Source organism: Gouania willdenowi, chromosome 9 (genome assembly GCF_900634775.1).
Source record: "Gouania willdenowi chromosome 9, fGouWil2.1, whole genome shotgun sequence".
In the NCBI taxonomy this organism is placed as follows: domain Eukaryota; kingdom Metazoa; phylum Chordata; class Actinopteri; order Blenniiformes; family Gobiesocidae; genus Gouania; species Gouania willdenowi.
Genome location: NC_041052.1, coordinates 35,179,162 through 35,203,004, shown reverse-complemented (window position 1 = coordinate 35,203,004; position 23,843 = coordinate 35,179,162). Strand labels below are relative to the sequence as shown.

Genomic DNA, 23,843 nt, shown 5'->3' with positions numbered 1-23,843 from the left:
CCCCACCTCACCCCCACAGCATCTGGACCCGGGGAGGGGGTACGTGCCCCTGTCAGGAGAGGAGTAGAGGAGGCTGAGGGGACATATGGGGGAGAGGAATGGGGAAGGACAAAACGGGAGGGTGGAGACAATAGGGACTGGAGGAAAGGTGCAAGGAGCAGAAAAGGGTTTGTCAAGCTCAATCAGCCAGCGCTGATGGTGAGAGCAGCAGCGGCAGCAGCAGCAGACACAGATGGACCGACAGACCCAGACTGAGGTTCGAAACCAGCAGTGACTGATGCTGCTCTGCTGGCTGCCACCTGCAGGGAGACGGAGAGGGATTACTGACTCTGTCCAGCAGTGCCACACACTTAACACACACACACAGACACACACACTCATCAAAGCATGCATTCAGTCCCACTCAGAAACAGGCAGCTTGTTTTTTTGTTGTTGTTGTCAGGCTAGATGGCATGCACGCAGGCAATCTCATTCTCACCTCACACACTCACTCTCACAACCGCGCACACACGTCTGGTCATCATGCAAGCTTATATTCTAATTGACAAATTCATTTTCTGGTATTCAATAAACCACAGTTGTATAAACATACAATTCTTCCACAAAAGTTGCTGCTTATAATAAAATTAAATAGAAAAATTGCATAAGCTTATGCACCGTGGACTCAGGTCACTCCTACAGCTGTCGGGTATTTATGGTGACATTTCTTTACCTTGGTATATTATTTCAGGTTTGGATGGAATGGCAGCTGCATATTTATGATGGTTCAAAAACAGAGAACATTTAGTTGACACACTGAGAAGGTGAAACGTTGATGTATAGGAAGGATGTCCAAGTAGTTTAGTGAAAGAGTCAGTGGACTGAATGGTCATGAGACTGTATGCGTGCTCTGTAGTGTAATGAGAAGATGATGGAGCAATGCCTGTGACCTAATTTGTAGTTGGCAGCAGATAAATGCTGAGTATGCAGCCTGCATTTTAAACTCCAAAGTGAAAAGAAACCCAAAAAAATGAAACAAAACCTGACCTGGTTTTTAATCAAATCACTGTCTGCACTGAAAAAAGAAGAAGGAAAATAAAAAATCACAATTACACTATTGATTAAAGCATTATTCTGTTCTGTACATTATATCTATGTTTAGAAACTCACTTGAAACGTGAAACTGCAGGAAAACTAAATTCTACTACATTCAGGGCTTCATAGTTTTTTTTTTTTTTGATTGCTAACAAGCTTTGGTCCAAACCGAAGTCACATGTTCTAAACCAGTGAGTCTCAACTGGTGGGTCGGGACCCAAAAGTGGGTCGCGGACAGCTGGTCAAAATTAAATAAATGCTTAATGTCTCTCATGTTGTATTTTATTTTGAAATAAAAATTTATTTTGATAGGCATGCTGTGAAATGCATGTTACACAGGAAAATATGTAGATTTATGTTGGAAAAAATATTATCTATGTGTGTTTTCAACAGCTATTTTTGAAAAACTTAATTTTGTTGGCTGAATTAATGCAATTTAATGTCCGCGGCAAAATGTGGGTCCCGGGGTGGGACCAGTTGAGAACCACTGTTCTAAACTCTACAGTTTGCATCATGATCTCAGCTCAACAGTTAATCTCATCCCCAAAAGTGTTTCTCACCAACAAAACACTTCATACACGTCTCAAAAGAAGCTCATTCAACCACAACACTAGCAAATAGTCTCACAGTGGAAACACACAGTGAGCACACTGACCTACACATAGAATACATCTTATAAACTGAATGATTTGTGTCAGGTAAATGAGTATTTTATTATTAAATAAGCTCTTTGCACTTTGATGGTCCTAAATTATTGTATATGCTGTGATATGTTGCAACAAGACTGAATCAGGAATGCAGTAGTTTACTGTAATTAAGAACATTTGTGCTTTTGCATAAGTACTTCAGGACCTTACAAAAAACATAAAAATGACCATAAACAAAAAAAAGGCTCAATCTTGGAAATCAGAATGTTTGGAATTGCATCATCATCATCTTTTTCTTTATTTTTATTGCCAATATTTTGATATAATTTCAAATAGATTTGAATGTGACTGCAGCAGACTTTCCCCTTGTTTTTTTCATTCGGTTTTGTTTGTGTTTGTAACTGTTTTAAACATCGTGTGTTAGCATTTGAAAAACGTGTCCTATAGGTTTAGTGTTTTTTTGCAGGTGGTGAACTAGTGAGTGAGGAAAGAGTTTATGATGTTGAATGTGTTTCGTGTGAAAGCAATGAAACATGATTCACTGGACTTCTGTTTTTCAGGCTGTGTTAAGAGTTTTGAACATGTGACTTCAGTTTCGACCAATGCTTGATAGAAATAAAAAAAAAAAAAACCCTGTATTTAATGATACTAAATTTTAATGATGAATGAGCATGATTGGTGACTAAAACGCTCCAAATCTGCATTAACTGAATTACTAAATATGAACCCCTCAATCATGACAAATCATAGTCAGCTCTGTGTAGCCCAAAAAGAAGACTGTTTCTAGCATATACGTATATTTGATTATGAATGAAAGTGTCTGTTCTTTCTATTTTCAGAGGAAATCTTGATGAATGAAAGCGGGAAGTGGAGTGTTTGTGTTAAACACAGGTAGAAAAGCGGGATAGAAATACATGTAAAGGATGAGTATACTCTTTGACCCGGACAGAGTGGACAGTTGAATATGGAAGCCACAAAACTATTTAAATTCACAAATGTAGACACAGTGAAACACAGTGAATACTTTACAGGATTTTGACTTTTCATTTGAGAAAAAAAAACAACAACACACATTTACGATGAAGAGGGTGACAAAGTCAATATCCACCATCATACAACACTCACAAAATACAATATAAATATGTATTTTTGTCAAATAAAGGTGACCTGGTGACTGGAGTTTACATAAAAACCACAACACCCATACATGAACAGAGCAACAAATAAAAAAAGGTCTGAGGCCTTTTTTTAACCCCCCTTTGAAGACATCATTGAGGAGGAGTACCAGGGGAACAATCTCAGTGTCATGCCATGCAGAAAATCATCTACCGTATTTTCCGGGCTCTGGAAGGCCCCGCTGTATTGGCCGTATTCCAATAATTTAGCAATTTTCCAAGAAAAATCCAAATCGTCACATAGGCCACACCCTATTGGGTGACTGGGCAAGTAGGCGGGCTGCTGTACTCCCGTTAAAGGAGATTTCCGTGAATTTCATACACGATGAGTTTCACTGCTCCACGTCTGCATATCAGTCCATTTACAGCTTTTTATGGTCACTTTTTACTGGAACCAGACTGATACAGCGCGCTGTCTTCTATAGCCACTATAGGAGCGATCACAACGAGTCCGGACGCAAAGTCTGAATTCGGACATGATCGCTTCTCAACAAACACAAACACGGTAATTTGGCAATTTTATGCTGTTTATTGTTTCCTCCTATTACAAATTGGCAGATTGTTACTGTGTCCGGGCTGTTAGCGCATGTTCCCTCTGTGTGTGTGTGTGTGTGTGTGTGTGTGTGTGTGTGTGTGTGTGTGTGTGTGTGTGTGTGTGTGTGTGTGTGTGTGTGTGTGTGTGTGTAGCTGTGTTTCCATTACAGATTTTTGCAAAATAAAAGCAATATTTCTAAACGTATAATGCTAAGAAATGTTTCGGTTTTCTCTTCTGCCCACACGTACCGCGCCATGTTTTCTTTAGGAGCAGTGGTCATGTGACCAGGTACGTCACGTTCTGACACGTATTTGCGTAAAAAGTGTTTCCGTTGCGCTTTTGCGACACATTTCAATATCGAAACGTCTGAAATTCCTACTCATGAAAGCGTAAAAACTTTTTAGCAATATTTGAATGTTTTTTGAAACTCAGGCGTTTCCTTCCCCATTTTTTATTGCACTATTTAGATTTTGCGCATTTCCATGGGTGATGGAAACGCAGCTTGTGTCAGTTATGTGAGCTGTCAGCCTGAGTCCGGTGCGTGATCCCTCCTGAACAAACCAAAAGTGGTGATTTGACAGCTTTATGCCATTTATTATTTCTTACTTTTAAAAACTGGCAGAGATATCTTACATTTTAAACCTTATTGTACTTTTTATTTGCTCTTCCCAGCATAAATGTTAACGAGCATACTGCTCCCTGGTCCAGAAACGTCCATTTATTACTGGTATTTGATTTTTATTCAAACAAACACTTTATTTTAGGCATAGAAAATGAAAAGGAATATTCAACAGATGTATGACTTCTGCTGTCACTCTCTCCCTCCACTCGGACACCGTCCTGCATACTGAGCATGACGCGTCTGTCCTGAGTTACTAAAGCTGTGAGAGCTTTCACTTTTTCCACTTTGTCCGAAGCTCGTTCTTGAACGTTCAGGTAACTGTGATTTTCAGGGGCAGTTATAGTTCATTCATTTGCTGTAGGGTGACTGTCCGTAATATTCTGCCTCCCGACACCCACTTTCACTGGACATGTGTACAAATGACTGAAAAATCCACACATAAAGCATACAGCCGCATTGCCCGCACCGTCAACCTTAAACGAAAAAAACAGCGTCCAATATGTCGGAAAATACGGTATTTGCAAGACATCATAATGCAGTGTTAGAAGCATCATCTTTAACAAGCTATAGTGTCGTGGCCTTCATGCAAATACAGGCAATGGAGGTCTTATGCACCACTTTGACATGCAGCAGGGAAGGAAAAAAGGACAGCGTGAGGAGACAAAAACAGCAGCGAGAAAGAGAGAAAAAGGGAAGAAAAAATAGGGCGATGACCACAGACAGAAACAACAAGAGAGTGAGAGCGAGGGTCACCTCCCCCCTCCCAGTGGGTGCTGAGGACAGGTGTCTGTCACAGAGTAAACATCGAAATAGGTGAGGATCTCAAGAAGTATAAAGTAAGGAAATGCGCTGGTCACAAAAAATAAGAGCGATAGATGAGGGTCAGAGGTCAACATGAGGTTGGCATGAGGTCAGAGTACGGAGAGGAGTGAGTAGGAGGAAGAGTAGGGCGGCTAGGCTGCAGATAGATGACATGTCCAGAGAAACACGGAGAGGGACAGATTTACAGGAAATGAAAAACAGGGCTCCCAAGAGGACATTCAGTGCATCAACATCAACCCTAAAGAGACACAGAATTCTCCCCATGCAACACAGGCAAACACAATTTAGGTGCTATAAGAACGTAAGTCAGAAGGCAGACCTAAACTATCTTTGATATTCGTTTTTAATGCTGAAAACTTCTTGAAAACAACTGATACATCCTCCTACTTCTCATCGATGGAAGAAAAAGAGGAATCCAGCAGATGCTCTGGAAGTATTCACACATCTCAGCAGTGTGAAATAAACCCCAACAACGTTTTATTTTTCAAGATGAAAACATCTAAGTTATGGAAAAAAGTCTACTGCTTAGGAACAAAGGGAAAGCATTAGCCTCATAGTTTATTTCTAGAATCACAACAGTAATATTTACTGAGCTTTGTCTCATATCAGTTGTGTTTCTGTTGAGAAAAAAGTTGCAAAGGGCTCGTTCACTAGGATACTGGTAAGGGACGATTTGTTTCCAAACAGGAAGGGGAGGGGGGAGCGTGGTTGCTTTCTATACAAGTCTCACATTTCTACATACTGCAGCTTTAAGGGCCAACCTTCATTTTCTTTTCTAATTTCCTCTTAATTCCCATGGAAAATTTTCAAGTTTGAAAATTCCCAGAATTTGGCAACCCAAGTTTAAATGTTGTGTTTTTTTATTGTAAAATTTTGAATAGACGCTAATATTTATGTTTGGATATGATTTAGTTATTTAAAATTACTCCAAATAGCAGTGATTGAAGTCAGTAGCACCAACCTGTCTTATATCAGTTGAATGTAAAGCCACTAAAGGTCCTCTTTTTTCTCTCAGTACATTCTACTGTTAATGCAAGTATATGTTAGTATTTTCATTGTTGTTGTTTTTTGCTTAATAATAAAGATATTATTAAGCATGTAAGCTTATCCTATGGAGCAGCATTTTGAATAGTAAACTGCAGTGTAGGAACATCTGCTATTGTTGAGATCTGGATTGAATCCCAAGCTTCTCACATTATTTACAGCCTTTTTATGGCTACATTTCTGTGTATAATTTATGGCCATTTTTTCTGGACCTACAGTATATCCTCCTTCATTACAATGATTGTATAACATAAAATTTGACGGCCATCCTATTAAACATAGTATCGTCCTATATTTCAACAAAAAACTACACGTTCTATTTTGAACTGACATAGAGGGCACTCAAAAATACAAAATTATAATGGTAATGAAAATTGAATTTTATAGTAATTTCATGCTCTGTGACTAAAAAGGAAAGAGTTGCACACCCACACACAAGTGTATGATGCACTGATCTGATGAGATTTGACACATCTCATTGGTCGAGACCCAACTCCAACAAGATAGAAACACCTAGATGGATGTCGGGTGTGATTCATAGGTCTTGGACACTGGAATTGGCTTCAAAAATACACAGCGGAATGTCAATTTATATTGACTTAAAACAATAACATTTTTTTTTTATCAAAGGTACCTGCTACATGTGCTCCTGATGACTGCTAGGAAAATGGTAGCAATAAAGTGGAGGAATCCACAGCCACCAACCGTTGTACAATGGAAGCAAAGAGTGAGAGAGGTGTATAGAATGGAGGCTTTAACAGCAAAGTTGCAGTTGAAGTATGAGGTCTTCATGAGGAGATGGTTACCCATAGAGAGATACCTGGGTAACTGAGGGGTCTACACCTTTCTGTAATGTTTTGATTTGCCACCAATCGATTTGTGTACTTGTATCAGGTCAGCTTTGTTCGGTTTTCTGGGATCCAACATGTTTTTTCCTTATTTTATTTTACTATAATGTATTATTCAATTTTTTTATTTTTTCTTACATTGCCGTGCATACTCTGTCTTGCTGTCAAGGAACGTTCTGTAACGTCATTTCTCATGTTTACTATTAAAAAGAGAAAAATAAAGTTCTAAAAAAAAAAAGCAATAACATTTTATTATAAGTTTTGGTTGGTGTTTTTCATAATCGCTGTAATATTTTGTATTATCTCAGCTAAAAACTGAACTACATTTTCATTTTAAGTCAAATATTTTCTCAGTTTGGCTCCTGTATATTATCTGAAGGTAATGTTAATCAAGAATTAATATGTTATGAAGTATATCTAAGTACATGTCAAGTTTACTGTAGTCGACATATCACAATTGTTCACTGTTGTTGTAGCATCTTCCCCTGTGCTATATAGAGTTGCCAACCCTAGCATGAAGTGTTTTGATGTGAATTCGCTGGCTAATGAACTGTTTCAACATAATCTAAAAATGTGGACAATCAGATATTTAGCATTAGCTGTTAGCATAGGCGGAGTTTGAAATTCTTGCCAGGGGGGGGCAAGAGAAAAAAACTAATTAAATATATAGACCGTCTCGATATTCGCACCAACCACAATGTTTTAACATATACAATAATGCAAAATGAATGATAAAATTAAGGCGGCGGCCACGTTGTGCTTCATTTTTGCTGCAGTACCATAACATGAACTGCTGGGTGCAGTGTCGCTTCACCATTTACATTGTGAAGAAAAATTGCACACCAGAAGAAGAACCAACCTAAAGTCTCATAAATTTGGGAACTTTTCACTGAAAACGTATGCTACACACCTGAGGTAGATATATTTTGTACAGTCACTGTGTTTTATGGCACTTAAAATAATTGTGTATTATGTACATTGTATTAAGAATTTTATTTTTTTGAATTAATTTGGGAAAACTGTAATGAAAACTTTCCTTAGTAGTGTATGATAAGCAGGTATAACTAAACTAACTCAAATCTGTGCAATGGATTGGGCCTATTGGGCACTAAAAAGTAATGATGAGGACAACTGCTGCTAATGTAAATTTTATTCTAGAGATAAGATAACCTATTAGCTAACCCGCTACTAGCTTATCGTTTACAACTCAGACAAAAGATAATTTGCTTCAGTGCTTCTGTTTTTATAACACTTGTGATCAATAAAGTATTTAAAGTTTTTTTCTCAAGTTAAGTTTAGTTTAATAAAGTAATATAATATCAGGATACAACTTAAGGTAATGAGGCCAGAGAGAGGGACAAACTCAGCTGTAAAGATGGCTTCACGTTAACCAAACTATCAAGGTTTAACAGGGTTGATGAGTTTAAAAAAACACTTAAATACACTTCTATCCCACAGACACAATGAAAAATGCTAATTATGTGAAATGAATCCAGTATCCCAGTGTAGCCGACTAATCCTTGAGGTCAAAGCAGGAATGAGCTTTGGGAGGCAGGTATAGCCAGACGGATAGACAGCGAAGACAGTTACACAGTTATCAGATTCACGGCAGCTGTGATCTGAGTGTCTCTCCTTTTTACCCTTTCATCGTCATGATTTCTTCTGTATGCATATTACATCTCAGAAGTTTGCTCCACTTTTCTCAGAGAGAACTGTCAGACAGGAGAGTCCAGAGCTGAAAACGGAGCCCTTAAGATGCATGCTTGAAGGAAACCATAAGGAAAAGGGTAAAAGACTGAGGAAATATAACTGATAGGATGAGATACGTCACTGGATAGTTATGATCTATGTCACATGTGTCAAACTCAAGGCCCAGGGGCCAAATCTGGCCCTTTGGAGCATCCAATTTGGCCCGCAGGAGAAAGTAAAAATGACAGAGGAAACATGAATTATTGTGTAAATGAAACTCAACAATATTTGCATGGGCTCACAGTTTTCCCGGTGCTTATATCGCATGACACTAATTTTTAATTTTAAACTGTTGGAAAAAAAACTTTTTTTTTACAATTTTTAATTTTTTTTCCCCCTCAAATTATTACATAACATTTTACTTGATTAAATAGAACTGATATCTGTCTTATTATTTTCAGTTTCTGACATATTTTGTATTTCATATATACGTACAATACAAGCGCAAACTAGGGAGCAATAATTTGGAAATGACTTGTTTTCCCACATAAAATCCTGTGGCCCTCTTGAGATCAAACTGCTCCTTATTTGGCCCCTGAACTAAAATGAGTTTGACACCCCTGATCTATGTAGATTGATCCATGTATGTCAAGTACAGTTACTACTTTACCCTTGTGTGCAGTATGAAGATATAACAAACTGAAAGTACACACACACTTTGATGTTTTCATATTAGAAGCGTTTTCATAGGCATGAAATAAATTCATGGGCGATCCAAACCAGGGTTGGGGTCAATTATAATTGTTATCGCGTAATTGGTAAATAATTACAATGATGACATAATTAGAATTGTAATTGAAAAAAAAAAGTTGATGTTGTAATCATAATGAAATTGGAATTTAGTTCAGATAATTTACTTTGTACTTGTAATTGGAATTAAAATTCTATAAAAACTGTCATTTACACTTTAATTTAATGCATAACTGAGGAACTGTGTTACAGTTCTGTGGCTTACACATACGTCGGTAACAATTATCTAAATATGTTTCATCAACTTTTCTATGGGGCACCGTTTGTAAAGTTGCTAAAATAAACAGCACATTTTTGCAACATTTAGCAACAAGCCACATTTAAAAAACATGTGAATTTTTTTAATGTTACTTTTGACCAGATTTACAACAATATTTGTGATATTTCTCTTATTTTTCTCATAACAATGTAAGGTCAATGTTAAATCTAAATCTAAATGTTAAATATTACATCTAAATCTATGTTAAATCTAAATGTTGAATCTAAATTTAAATGCTAAATCTAAATGTGACACTTAAATATAAATACTAAATATAAATAAATATATTTAAATCTAAATGTTAAATATACGTTTTAAATCTAAATGTTAAATATACATTTTAAATCTAAATGTTAAATATACATTTTAAATCTAAATCTTAAATATACATTTTAAATCTAAATCTTAAATATACATTTTAAATCTAAATCTTAAATTTAAAAGTCATGGGTGAAACTAAATATTTAGCTAATATGCAAATTCACCAGAAGTACCAAAATAAAAGCTTTAATATTTAACATTTAGATTTACATTTAACATTTCTTTAGATTTAACATTTAGATTTACATTTAACATTCAGACTTAACATTTGGATTTCAAATTTATTTTAAATTTATTTATTTTTATTTATTTGGCCAAAAGTAAAAAAAAATAAATTAAAAAAACACTCGTGTTTTTTAAACGTGGTTTGTTGCTAAAAGTTGCAAAAAGTTGCCGTTTATTCAAACATGAGCAACTTTATAATTGGAGCCCCATAGTGTTCCTACTACTTCCCATTATAATAATAGATGCTAACAGAAACACAATAGGAAGGTTACGTTTTATGGGATTATTTATATTAAAGGCTCAATAATTGTGATTAATTGAATTTTAACTTTGGTAACTGCGAACGTAATTGTAATTGGCTTTCAGTAGAAAAAAAATATTTGTAATTTTAATTGTAATTGGAAAAAAAGCCCATAATCATAACTGAATTGTAATTGAACATGAATAACTGAAGACGTAATTGTAATTTAAAAATGTAATTGACCCCAACCCTCATCCAAACCATTGACTTATCCATATTCCAGCACTTGATGAATATTACTTGTATAGTTCATTGTATTTTCCTTTATAGTCGTAGATAAACTCAGTGTGAGGAACAAAAGGCTTGCTGGAGGCTGAAGAACAGTAGGAGTGGCCTGAGTCCTTGTATGTTACAGAGGTAAACGTCATGGCAGCTTAAAAAGACAGGGACACTGTGTAGCTGTTGGAATAGTGGTTTGGAGTGAAGGGACGCAGAGGTGGTAAGGTTCTGCTGTGAGGGATCAGAGATGGATCTTACCATTGGTTATACCAGAGGAGCGCTGGTCCCTCTCGTGCCTGCGTTTGCTAAAGTCACGGGCACCTTGTCTGGTGGGCGGGGCTGCAGGTTGACCTTCCAGCAGATTAATGATGTCCATACGATCAATGCTCTTCAGAGCTGTGTATAAACTCTCCACTGCAGACAAGAAGAGATGCAGGAAATAGAAGAGAAATTATCAAAGAAGTATGAAAGTAAGGAGCCCGGAGCTCGTTCACTCACTCTTGGCTCTCTTGCCCTCTCGGGTGGCCCACAGGTTGAGAAGCGCCGAGCTCTGCTCCAGTAAAGAGTTTGGATTCTCCACACGGATCTTGTTGATGTCATCAACGCTTAACTGAAGCTCACGGGCCAACTCTGTGTGACACAACACAAGGTGAGGTGAGGCAAATGTTTCTTTAAGGTAGGGTGACCATATGTTCGGATTTACCCAAACATTTCCTCTTCCCGCGCCTTAAATTTTACAAACAACCAGGTTTCCCAAGGACCATGAACGCAGTCAGGTTGGCCGAGTGGTCTAAGGGCTTGTTGCAAGAATTTTTCCTTCTGCTGCCTTGGGTTCGAATCCTGCTTTTGTAATATATATTTTTTCATTTTAACATATTTAACACGCCATATTCCACCTTTAAAAATACATATACGAAAAAAAAAAATTACATGTTAGGGTCGTTCCTGGGATGGGGTTAGGGATAGGGTTAGTGTTAGGGTTGTGGTTGAAAAAAACATTTTAGGGTATTTCCTAGTTTGGGGTTAGGGCTGAAATAAAAGGGTTATCGGGGTAGCTAAAAAAAAAATATGGGCTAAAATAAAATGATGGTACTTTAAGTTACGTGGTGCATCTATCATGTCACCTTAACTGGCCAATGAGGGGTGCTGCGTATGAATATACTGACATACGTTTCCGTATGAATAGCCACGGCCTAATTTAAAAGACCATAACTCTGTTACTATTTGCTCTATTTGATAAATTCTAGCAGTTTCTGAAAGCAAATGAGTTGCTCTTTACGGCCATATTTTACTCACAAGTGTCAGAATCATTAAAGATGCTGCTTTGTTTGATGAAATTGTCACACACAAGGAAAAGAGAAAAGAAACTGAAGTCCAAGATGGATTGAAAGAGACCAAATACTGGTGGATTCAATTAAAAATATCAGCACGAAGATCATCCTGGATGAAAAAACCTCCATAGAGGTTCAGAGAGGGATTTGAAAACAAAGGAGCCACTCGGAGAACCTTAGGATGTAGGAAATTAAGGTGCATTTTCCATCATCTGGTCTAGACCTCATGACTTCATCACCTCCCATCTCCACAGACAACAGACAGAATAAAGCTCAGAGTCAGCATGTGATGCAAACTTTCACAGTTATTTATTAAAGTGCATATTTAATGATTATTTACTGTTCTGTAAGCCTGGAGTTTTTTTCATAAACGAAGGTTTATATGAGATATTTCAAGGACAGATTGTTACAATGCATAATAAAGGTGTTGGATTTGAGTCACTTTTTTAAAGTCTTCGTTATAAAGAGAGAAATTAATTTTTAAAGCTCATGGACTAACTTATTTATCTACTATATTGTATTTTGCCGTTACAAGGATGATTCAAGAAAACGTGGGGTACTTTGAGTATGCCGAGGTCAGCCAAGTCTCTTTTTTGAAAGTCAGAACATGATTACCCTATTTAAGATAATGGCTTTTTAGTATGGCCAGCTGTGCTTCACGGGAGATGGAATCTGATGAGGAAGAACATTCTGGAAAACAGCAGCGACTCTTGGCAGGAAAAGAGAAAAAGGACTCACTTGATTGGCTTCCAACCACGTTACGACTTTGTTTAGACAGCAGCAGTGTGATAGGCTAGCTTGTCAGACAGACGGTAAACATGAAGAACAAACAGATCAACACAACATATTTCACTCACCAGCCCAGCTCAGTCCAAGCTGCTCTGCTATCACAGCCATCTTCAGCTCCGTTCTCTCCATTGCACTCATTGATGCTGCAGAGAGGAGAACAACTGTAGGTTCAAGATCACAATATGTAAATACTGCAGAAAAAGCACAAGAGATAAAGGCAAACATACATATTCACTGGCCACTTTATTAGATACATTCTGTTAGTAGTGGGTTGGACCCAGACCCTTCATTCTTAGCACCATTACCTTTGACATCAGTTGCACTGCAGCTCAGCAAACATTCTCTCACAGACCATTCTTTCATTCTGCAGCACAAGAAGCTTCTAAAATACAGACAACCCCCTTGTTCTTCTCTCCTCTTTACTGATGTTCATCAGATCATCTTCCTTAAAAGAGGGCAGGATTTGTAAAATTTTAAGTATTTTAATGCTAATGGGTGATGAAGCATTGAAAACCAAAAAGAATGAGCCCACACACATATCTCCCCAGTGCCTTGAACAGGCCGTGTAATGCATTTTGTTCTGCATTTCCGCACAGTCATCCGGACGTGACGTCAAAATGACGCTGATGCACGTTCTCGAATACCAAAAGGCTGACGAACTGTTCTGAACTCAAACCTCCGACGAAGAACTGGCCTCAACACTGAAAACGTGTCTGCATTCCCTCACCCTGGACAGGGTGGAAGGAATCAAAGCCAACGGGGGGAACGCATAAAGAAGCACGCGCAGCTAATTGTGTGTTAATGCGTCTACGCCGAGGGGAACCTAGGTGCTGTGCAGGGAGGAGAACATTGCGCACTGCACGTTTTCTTCCTCTACAAAGAGGTCCAACTCGGCCCGTCGGTAACGGGCCCACAGCTGCCGCACCACCTTCGGGTGCAGCATCCATTCCCCATTAAATGGCGCGCCCCTGGATAACAGGTCGGCGACCACGTTCATGATCCCCGGGACGTGCGTCGCTCTCAGCGAGAGGAGACGCCCAACACTCCACAACCGACGTGAGCGCAACCCGCCCTGACGGTTGATGTATGCCGCCGCCGTGGTGCTGTCCATCCTCACCAGGACATGATGTCCCCTGAGAGACGGAAGGAAGTGGATCAGCGAGAGGAACACCGCTGACAGTTCCAGGTAATTTATGTGAGCGCGCTGGAGGATTGCATCCCAGCGACTCCTCGCTCGACTCCGTGGAGACCACCCTCCTGGACGTAAGGATGCCCATAGGCACCCCAACCATCAGGGAGCCCGGGGCACACCAGTGGCGCAGAGCCACAGCGCACTCTGGCGTAACCAAGACCCTCCGAGCCCATGTGAGGCCACCCACAGTTAGAATTTCCGCATGTGAAGGTGACCAAGGAGGATGGCCGAAGCCATCAACCTGAGTGAACAAAGACACAATCTGAACTGAACAGATTTGCCCATTCAAAACAACCTGAGACACGCCTCAAACGTCTTCACCCGCTCCGGTGAAAGACGTGCGGTGAACGGCACTGAACGCAGGGACAAAATGATTTCCTGTGTAGAGGACAACACGCTCTTTCTAGCATTCACCACAAATCCCAGATTTGTCAGGTGATCCAGCAGAATGAGTGTGTGTGCCCTGACCTCCGCCTCTGATTGTACCAAATGCAGTCAATCATCCAGGTACGTAGCCAGGCGAATGCCCCACTTCCTCAGCGGAGCGACTGCAGCATCCGTGCAACGCACAAACACCCTCGGGCTCAAATAGAGGCCAAACGGGAGAACGCCGTATTCATAGCACACACCCCAGAAAGCAAACTGTATGTACTTCCTGTGAGGGGGATATATTGGAACGTAGAGATACACGTCTTTGAGGTCAACAGACGTGAACCAATCGCCCTGTAGCACTAGAGGGGGAATGCGTAAGCATCCTGAAGATGTATTTCCTGAGGTACTTTGTTCGGGGTCCGTAGGTCCAGTATGGGACGGATCCTGGACCCTCCTTGTTTGGGGACCAGAAAGTACCACTGAGATCGCTCCCCTTGCTCATCACCTTTCCCATAGCCTGCACTGAGCACCTGTGGTTATTTTTTCCATCGTTGCAGGGTCCTGAGACAGTGCGAAATCCTCACAGGGTTCAGCCTGATAGGCAGTGAGGAGAGAGAGGACATTCAGCGCCCTGACTGAGAGGGGAGCGGCCGCGTATATCTTGGCTGACAGGTCCGACTGGAGATGGTCCGCTCTGGACGATAACACGGGTCTCCGAGGGGACACAGCGGGCTGTCGCAGGAGCAGGTGAGCCACAATGACAAGCTCCACCGGCAGCATACAAAGTAGTCCGAGGCTCTCCATCGCCTCACAGTCAAGGGATGAGGCACCTGACAGATGTTTTCCCGGTGAATGGACATCCTCGTGAAGCGGGGAGGGAGACGCCAGGTCGAGCTGGGACCCCCACTTGGAACCCTGAGCAGCCGCAGTTTCCACCAGCGGAGTCTCTACTTCACCCACCTCCACAGGGACACCGTGAGGGGGAAAGAAGTCCTGCTCAGACAGGCGTGCCAGTCTCCTGTGGAGGTTCAGTGCGTTAAACACGGCGCAGTGCTTACACGAGCCCAGAGTTTCGACCACCATGCGGGCATGTTCCAGACCCAGGCAGTTGGGGAAGACTTTGTACCTGTCCTTAGTGGACATTTTACCCCCACATGGACAGAGGCGAGTCCCAGAGCATCTTGCTCCCTCGATGAGAGAGGCCTTAGCTTCCATCACCACGTGATGCAGTTAGAAGAGCAGGTGGCTAGCTTGCGCCGCCACGAGGCAGCTAGCACAGGTGCTAGCAGGGATGCAAACCAACGTGTGCTGAACCGTCGGAGACGTCAAGGACAGTGTTGGTTTTTGAGACGGCAGCTTTCGCATTCATCCGAAGCTCGGATACCATAGTATCTGGAGCTGTAACCGAGCTACACACTTTTGTGAGAGCCCAGGGGAGGACCGACGTGCGCACGGGCCCGAAGGCGCCGAGGGCAGTGGGACCAAGACAACAGCAAGGTGTGCTGAGGTCAACTCTCAGGGCTTGCAGCAAGGAGCGTCCAGCGGGGCTAACACCGGAGTGAAAGAGCCGCTGGGGACCAACGTGTGCCGGAGCAACAACATTGGAAGGAGCCGTCAGCCGGAGCTGAGGCTCGGAGGTTCACTACCTTTCGGCAGTGAAGGACAGCACCTACCAAGCAAAGCAAGGTAAGAGCTGTTATACCTACCTTCTCAACCAGTTGTGGTCTAGAGCAGGCGCTAGTTCTGCCAGCGTACGTCGACTGGACATACGCTGGCAGAACTGTGAGCTGTGGACAGTTAAGCTGGCAAAAAAATGTGAGATAGCTGAGAGGAGAAGAGGTGTTTGAATGGTGCACGTCTGTCCGTGTCCTCCATTTATAGGTGGTGGGTGACCCCCTACGGGACAGACGCGCTTCACCGGCCAATGCAGACAGAGGTTGCATCCCACAGTGAGACATCTCACTAAATATTATGGAATAGAACAATGAATTTATTTGATGAAATACATTATCTCCAGCAGCTTAAAACATGGATCCACAATTTGATCGGTAGATTTTTTAACCAACAATAACATTGCATCTAATAAAGAGGAACATGTAGTGTTGACCTTTGACAACATGTGCAGAGAAGATTAAAAAACAATAATTATACATTTAAAGATCAAATCTAACAGTATCTCACCCATGGCAGGCTCATTCAGGGCACTATATCTCTCTCTTAAAGCCAGTGGAGTCAGGGTTCGTCTCCGGTCCTCACTACCAATAACCTGCCACAGGTTAGAAAAATCAAAGGTACCATCATCTTCACATATGTGCTTGTTGTCTTGAGAAAACTTTGAGGTTCTTACTTTGATACACGGAGGCATGGTGATGTTGAGGTTGCAGAGAACGTGTTGACTGTCCTCGTACTTTGTGGACTTACGCAGGAAGGACAAAAATCCACTGGGATCTTTACTGCTGTCTCTCACCTAAAGCACACAAACACAAAAACACAGTGTTTATTTTCTATGTTTATAAAGAAAGTTGAATTAAGAGTGATCATTAGGGCAGAAGCCATCAAAGGGTCCCACTTTGACAGACACAGGAAGACGGTTATCTCTAAAAGCTTGGAAGCTGAAGCAGCGAGCCTGCTGAGTGGCTTTCCTCACAGGCACCAGGTTCCCTGAACACTCCAGATGAAGCGGCATTCCCTCCATAACCTGCAAAAATTAGAAAGGCCCAGAGAAGAGACACCGTCTGTAAAACTGATAAAGTGCCTTTAATCTGCCCAGGATGGGATATGGGCTGAGATCTGTGCCACTAAAAACTGAATTTGAATAGTTGGTACTGAATTTCAAAGTAACAACTTGAAATGTAATTTACTGTTTTGAAACTGAATTAGTAACTTGAAATTGTATTTTTTTTTCCTGTTGAAAAAATTAATCTTAGTACATTCCAAAAAAACAATATATTTCAGCTTCTCACATTCAGATTTGAGAAACGTTTCACCCAGTGGCCAAAAGTTTTCATTACAGTTTTCCCAAATTCATTCGAAAAACTAAAATTCTTAATATAATATTTTAAGTGCCATAAACCACAGAGACTGTACAAAATACATATGGATTCCTTTGTTGTTCTACCTCAGGTGTGTAGTAGTAAGTTTTCAGTGAAATGGTCCCAAACTTTTGAGACTTTAGGTTGTTTTTTTTCTGTTGTGCAAATCTTCTTTACAATGTAAATGGTGAAGCAACACTGCACCCAGCAGTTCATGTTATGGTACTGCAGCAAAAACTCCTTTACTGCCCGTTGAGGTGCAGCAGATTGGAAAGTGATGGCGGAAAGACAAGGACCCCACAACCAGGTTTGCATTAATAATGTGATTTATAACTTTAGTATAGTAGTAGCTATTAGGTGCTGTTGATACTGTTGCAAGGTAGGGCACAGTCCTAGTCATTGATGATAGTTTTTGTTGACGTATACAGCAGGGCTGTGTAGAGACCTTTGGAGGGGCAGGTGATCAAAGTTAAAAGACCATAAATTTGAAACACCATACAGAAACATATCTAGCAATATATTGTTAGGTCAGTTGCTAAACGTGCAACCAACCGACACCCCCCAGCAGTTTAGCGATGAGCAGCAGGGCATGTCTATGACGTGGGCACGCCAGGGTAGTGAAGGCAGAGAGAGGACATGTTGCAGATCATGTGACCGACCAAGGTAGATCTAAATCATTATTATTTTGTTTTATTTATTATCATTTTGGGCCACACAGACGGACTTTCTCACACACACACACAAATCACTTTGACAAAGGGGCAGGATCTCTGCACCCCCCCCCCCCCCCCCCCCCCGCCCCCCTGAACGTGCCTGGTAAACAGGAGTGCCATGAATTAGTGAGTGATTGCTCAACCTCGCGGACCAGACGTGTGTCTCTGTGTAGTGAATCTGAATTTGTAGAATGTACTAAGATAAATTCTTTCAACAGGAAAAAATTAAATTTCAAGTTGTTACTTTCACAGTCATTACTAAATATTCAAATTCAGTTTCTATGGCACAAATCTCAGCCCATGATATACTGGGAACCAGATCTGACCTCTATGTCTCTGCTACGAGCCACTTCTGTGAAGTTCTCGTGTTGCTCCAGAGTTTTGTCCATCTTATCGTCCGTCATGCAGTAGCAGCGCAGACGTCCCTCACGCAGCTCATTCATCTTGGCAAACACCACAAACTTGGCCATGTAGGGCACAGCTGAAAGCTCTCTGTAGAGCAGGTTGGCAAAGGAAACGGCCTCCGCTGTCCGAGGACAGTCTGCCAGCCAAAAGCTGAGGAACAAAAAAGCACGAGTGATAAAGAACATTTCCCTCATCTCTGCTTATTGCTTAACATTTAAATACTATCAAAGATCTTTTTTCCAAAGACAACTTGGCAGGTTGTTTGGACAAGGTCCCAAAGGAGCGTACCGTGCTGAGACGTTGGTTGTGAAGCTAGCACACTCATTAGAATATATGAGTTTAGTGGTACCAGTGATGTCTTCCCACTGAGCTGGAGCCGTGCCACCTGAGACAGATATATAGTAGGTTACATAAAGACATATAAAGGTCAGGACGTTTCAGGAGGGGGTCTTTGGGGGTCTTTCAGTCCTATAATCCTCTGGGTTAATAATTAATGAAAATCATTTGATAATTTTGGCTTCCAATCCAAATGGCCAAATACTTAACAAGAGCACTCAGAGAGCGCAGACCTCCACCAAGCGCTAAATATCTTCTTTGCCATATATTGGTAGTTATCTAGATCGGTGATCCTGATCATCAAAGGCTTGAAAGAAATTTTGGTAACACTTTACTTAAAGTTTTATACATTATGTTGTCATTATTATCATTAGAATGTATAAGGTGTCATTAAGACAGTCATTAAGTGTTGTTCGTTACCATAACCCATGGGAATCCTGTTGCCTGTGTCCTTTTTTAAAATGCCTGCTGAGCGCTTCAAGACTAATCGCCTGAAATAAACACTGAATAATACAAAGAGATTAGGATGGATTCCAGGCTAGTAAAATATAAATGAAAAGAAAAGGTAAGGTAACTATAACCCTAATCCTAGAGTTTGGTAACCTAACCACGGTGTTGGGCAGTAACGCCCCAATGTTACTTTTGACAGTAATTAGTACTCTAATGCAATATTTTTAAAAGGAATAAACTCAGTTACCATTACCAATATGATGCGTTTGTCCGTTACTTGGTATACTTCTGGTTTACAGTGGCGCTACAGATTTTTGCGGGATGTTGTGCCAACCGCGGTAAAACAGAAGAAGAAGAAGCATTGTTGGAGTGTCTATTTACTATAACGTGCAGAAATCATGGGGAGTCAACACCAGAGCAAGAAGAGCTTCTCAGAGTGGAAATACACGCATTATTTTACCAATCTACCTCCAAAAGATACATGCATCGGCAAAGCGCTAAGCTAACCCCGCGTTTGTAGATGCACTGGACAGTGAGGGAAGCCCCTGCACCGAAAAAAACAGCGGCTAGATTTTAACTGGACTGGGACAGATCAACAATGCTATTTCACGGTATGTTGTTAAAAATATGCAGCCCGTCGCTACTGTGGAGTCACTGCTTTCAGCAGCTCATTAGCCTGATACCATGTCCTATGCATTGTATAGCCCAGAAAAATGCTGTGATTCTTTTTTATTTCATATTTATTTTTATGAGCATATACAACAGCAGAATCTGCACTTGGAATACGCACAGCTTACTTTACATATGTTAAGGTGCAACTCTTAAGTTGTGCTAAGGTAGAAAAATTGCTGTGTTAATTTTGGAGCAGCTGTTTTGTGCTTTATATGGACATAATTTATGGTTGTTTTACAGCAGTTTTTGCAAAGAAGAGTTGGTCAAAATGTATTCCTCCACCGCAGAGTTGATCAACAGTGGATTATTATTTCTGATACACAATATGAAGCTGTACGGACACAAATTACCCAAAAAATAATACTAACTTAAGTTACTTTTTCCAGTAACTTATTAGTTTTTGGTGTAAGTAATCAAAAAAGTAACCGAGTTACGTAACTAGTTACATGTTTTCAGTAACTAGCACAACACTGCCTAACCATAACCCCATAGGTCCTGAGGAACATAAGTATGGACCCGAACCTCTAGAATAGATTTACTCAAACCTACATCATTTATTATATGGTACTGCCAAGGTAGCACACAGCATCAGAACATTACACATTATTGCTGGCATACCAATGACGGAGCACAGCAGACGCAGACTGGTGGTGTCCCCCTCCCCTGAGTCCCGTGGGCTCTCCCTCCAGGACGGGGGCAGAGGAACACGCAAGCCGATGGGTCGGTGGAACTTGCGTCTCCGAGGCTCCACGGTGACGACGGGGCTGAAGTTTGCCTGGTTACCCAGAAGCTTTGCTACCAGTTCATCTGGAACTGGCTGGGCCTGCGATCCAGCACAAGTGATGGAGATGGGATGCAGATGTCGGGAAAATATAGGAAAAATGATGTGGTAGCAATGGGGTAAAATGGGCAGTGTGTAGAATAAGGTAAAGAAAGGCAAATAAAATCACAAGGAAATGAAAAGAAAAAGAACGAAAAATAGGAGAAGACATGAGAGAGAGAAAAGTCCAGAGTGAAAAAGTACCTCATTCATAAAACAATCTCAACACCATTTATTGCTTTGTATGACTTTTAAAATTTTATTTTCAAATATACCAATATGTGTTATGCAAGTTGTTTTTTCTTTAATACAAGTCTTGATGCAGAAAATATATCCAAAAAGGCACATTTTTGTTTCCCACAAAGCTAATCTAACACAAATACAGCAACAACTTTTAATTTCAATAGATATATTTCTATAATATATGTGAAAAAAGCTTTGTAAACACTTCATTTCATAGACGTTTCTATATTCTTTACATTCAGTTTTAATTACTATTTTCAGTGTAGAGTTAGTATAAAAAATACAACAATTTCAAAGATGCAACAAAAGGTCCATTCATATTTCACCACTTTTCAACGCAGTCACATGGTACAACATTGAAATCAGTCATCAGCAAACACAGCAACATGCAATAGACAGTAGGGAACAATTAAAAACATAGGATTTTTCAACTGTGGAGAATGTTGTGTGACAATCATATCTGCATAGTGTAAATCTGTGCACTTTTTCAGTGAATCAATGGAAACTTCAGATGCAAAAACTCAGAGTGTAGCTTCATTATGTGACATGTATTCACTATTCTTCATTCAGCTGCTTATTGGACAACAGGTCAAACAATTCACTGTTTTTCAACTTTGTTTACAAATTAATAAATATCCGTGGGGTATTTCAGAAAGCGAGTTATGTTCAAACGAAGTATTTTCGGGCTCAAATAAGGAAAACAGAGTTTCCGGTGGTAGAAAGCATACAGTACTCCCCACGGAAACATTCTCCATGAACTGAATTTGTCCTGGGTTTCTACCTGGCTCCGCCCACCTGAACACCAGTCAGTAGCCACGGTTACATGATGTTTTCTAATTAGGAATTAGTTAATTCCAAATTAAATCATTGTGTTCTGCTTCGTGTTTACATAGTAATAGTAATTCCGAATTGAGATTTACATGGAAAACGTGGTCATTCGGTTTTATTTAATTCCGTGTTAGGTCTGTGGATTGTGAAGGGTTCTGATTGGACAGGTTATTCACATCCATCAGGAAAAACACACAACAAACCTTTTAATGTCGGCTGTAACACAGAACACCACACATGAGAACTGTTTTCACCTTTATTTTCATTGTGACCGGAATTAATTTAAATAGGAATTAAGTGTTTACACGATAGAAGAATTACTTAATTTGGAATTAAAATCGAAATAAACCAGCCACCTAATTTGGATTTAAGTTTAATTTGGAATTAAATTTGCATTAGAAATTAAGTGTTTACAAGGTCAGTTTAAAGAGGATTTCACTTTTATTCTGAATTAAAGAGGAATTAAAGCTCCCATGTAAACGTGGCCAGTCATGGATTGTCCGTTCATTCCAAATCTGATCGATGTTGAGGCTCAAATAATTAGAAATGCTCTATTACGCTGCAAGACTGAATATTCTTTCTTTTCCTGAGGAACATCTTTGGGAACGCTAGCGCATCTTAAGGAACACTTTAATTTACCTTCAGCCTCTTCTCTGACCATACATTTGTAACCTCACACAACACGGACGTGTGCTCACTTTGTTACAAATGATGTTTGATGCTTTATTGTGTTTTTGTAAACGGTAGTGAAATATATTATTTAGGTTTCTTCTCTATGCTGCCAGATGTTGCATGTTTGCTGCATGTCACTATGACTCCTCACCCACACACCCACATTTTGTTGATGCCACATAAAGGCTCAAAAATGACAGTTGCAGGGGTTGGCCTGTGGTGTGACTGATAACTGGCCCAAACTTCTTGTACCAAGCCCTAGCCCAAGAAGATATAATGTCAACTTCCAAGTCTCTGGACACTCTTGCTTCTGGTACTGACTTGCATATGAGCTGTTTGCAGGAACTGCATGAGGCCTGCTAAAATTTACGTGTGACTAACTTAGAATAAACTACACTGAGAAATAGTATTACTCTGATCATCTTTCCTCTAAGCTGTTCAATTAAAAGACCTGGGAAGAAGGTACAGTAGTTTTCTTTCCAACATTGGAGATGCTGAGCATTTAGGAAAAGGCTTTGCATTAAAACGCCTACTGACGTCTATAGTAAAGATACAAACATGTGGCAAATGTAAAAGAATACACATGTATTCCCTTCAATATGATACAACAATTTAAAAAGTCAAATTAAAATCTCAATGTGCTGAGATGATGACCTTAATATACAGTATCGTTTTTAAAGTTTTTATATTTCATTTTTAGCTGCTGCCAGATGTGCTTTTCTCCTGTCGGATTGACCTTTTCCCTCTTAGAACAGACTCATATTCCCCTATAAGGGAGAACTTCTAGTTCCATCAGGATGAAATAAGTCGCTCTCTTCCGGGTCGTTGCCATGGTAGCTCGTGGTATCTTTGCTCCATTGATGCTCGTGAGTAACTCAAGGTTTACATACTCAGGAGTTGATTTACCCACTTCATACCAACTGTAATGGAACCGGATACTCAAAGTTTTCCATTGCAGGGTATGCAAACTCAAGAGTTTATGGATAGACTCAGAGTTTGTTGAACCTCCTTTCTGAAATACCCCCATGAACTCTTCTTGAGCTTTTGTTTTATGTTTAATGCTATGATTACAAATTTGACATGACTTGTATCAAAGTTTTCCTTTTCGTTTAGTTTTTTTTAAAAGTGCTTCTGTTCTTCAACGTGTTGAATATGTCTTTAAATCTCTTGTGGCTGCAGCAGGAATGTGTTTCTAAGCAGAGATACTGTCGGTGATCTTTAGCTACGAGTGATAGATGGGGTGTGACAGATGACGTCACACTAGATAAAATATCAGCAGTAATGCGACGGTCCATGTTTGTATGAAGGTGTCGAGTGCATGCAGAGTGAAAATAATCGGCAAACAAAAACAACCAAAATAAAACAACAACAAAAATGAACAGAAACAAGGCAAAAAG

General features: G+C 40.2%; 1 protein-coding gene across 1 annotated transcript in view; it reads right to left on the bottom strand.

Moving 5' to 3' along the window:
• The window catches only part of ank1a (ankyrin 1, erythrocytic a), a 178,443-nt gene that overhangs the window by 15,738 nt on the left and 138,862 nt on the right, over positions 1 to 23,843 (bottom strand). Inside the window, exons 31-39 of the mRNA XM_028457620.1 lie at positions 20,502 to 20,706; positions 18,714 to 18,810; positions 18,347 to 18,575; positions 16,845 to 16,973; positions 16,623 to 16,742; positions 16,457 to 16,541; positions 12,780 to 12,854; positions 11,090 to 11,221; positions 10,850 to 11,005 (exon numbers count right to left, since the gene is read on the bottom strand). Coding sequence (XP_028313421.1) covers positions 10,850 to 11,005; positions 11,090 to 11,221; positions 12,780 to 12,854; positions 16,457 to 16,541; positions 16,623 to 16,742; positions 16,845 to 16,973; positions 18,347 to 18,575; positions 18,714 to 18,810; positions 20,502 to 20,706 — 1,228 coding nt within the window. The remainder of the gene's footprint in view (positions 1 to 10,849; positions 11,006 to 11,089; positions 11,222 to 12,779; positions 12,855 to 16,456; positions 16,542 to 16,622; positions 16,743 to 16,844; positions 16,974 to 18,346; positions 18,576 to 18,713; positions 18,811 to 20,501; positions 20,707 to 23,843) is intronic.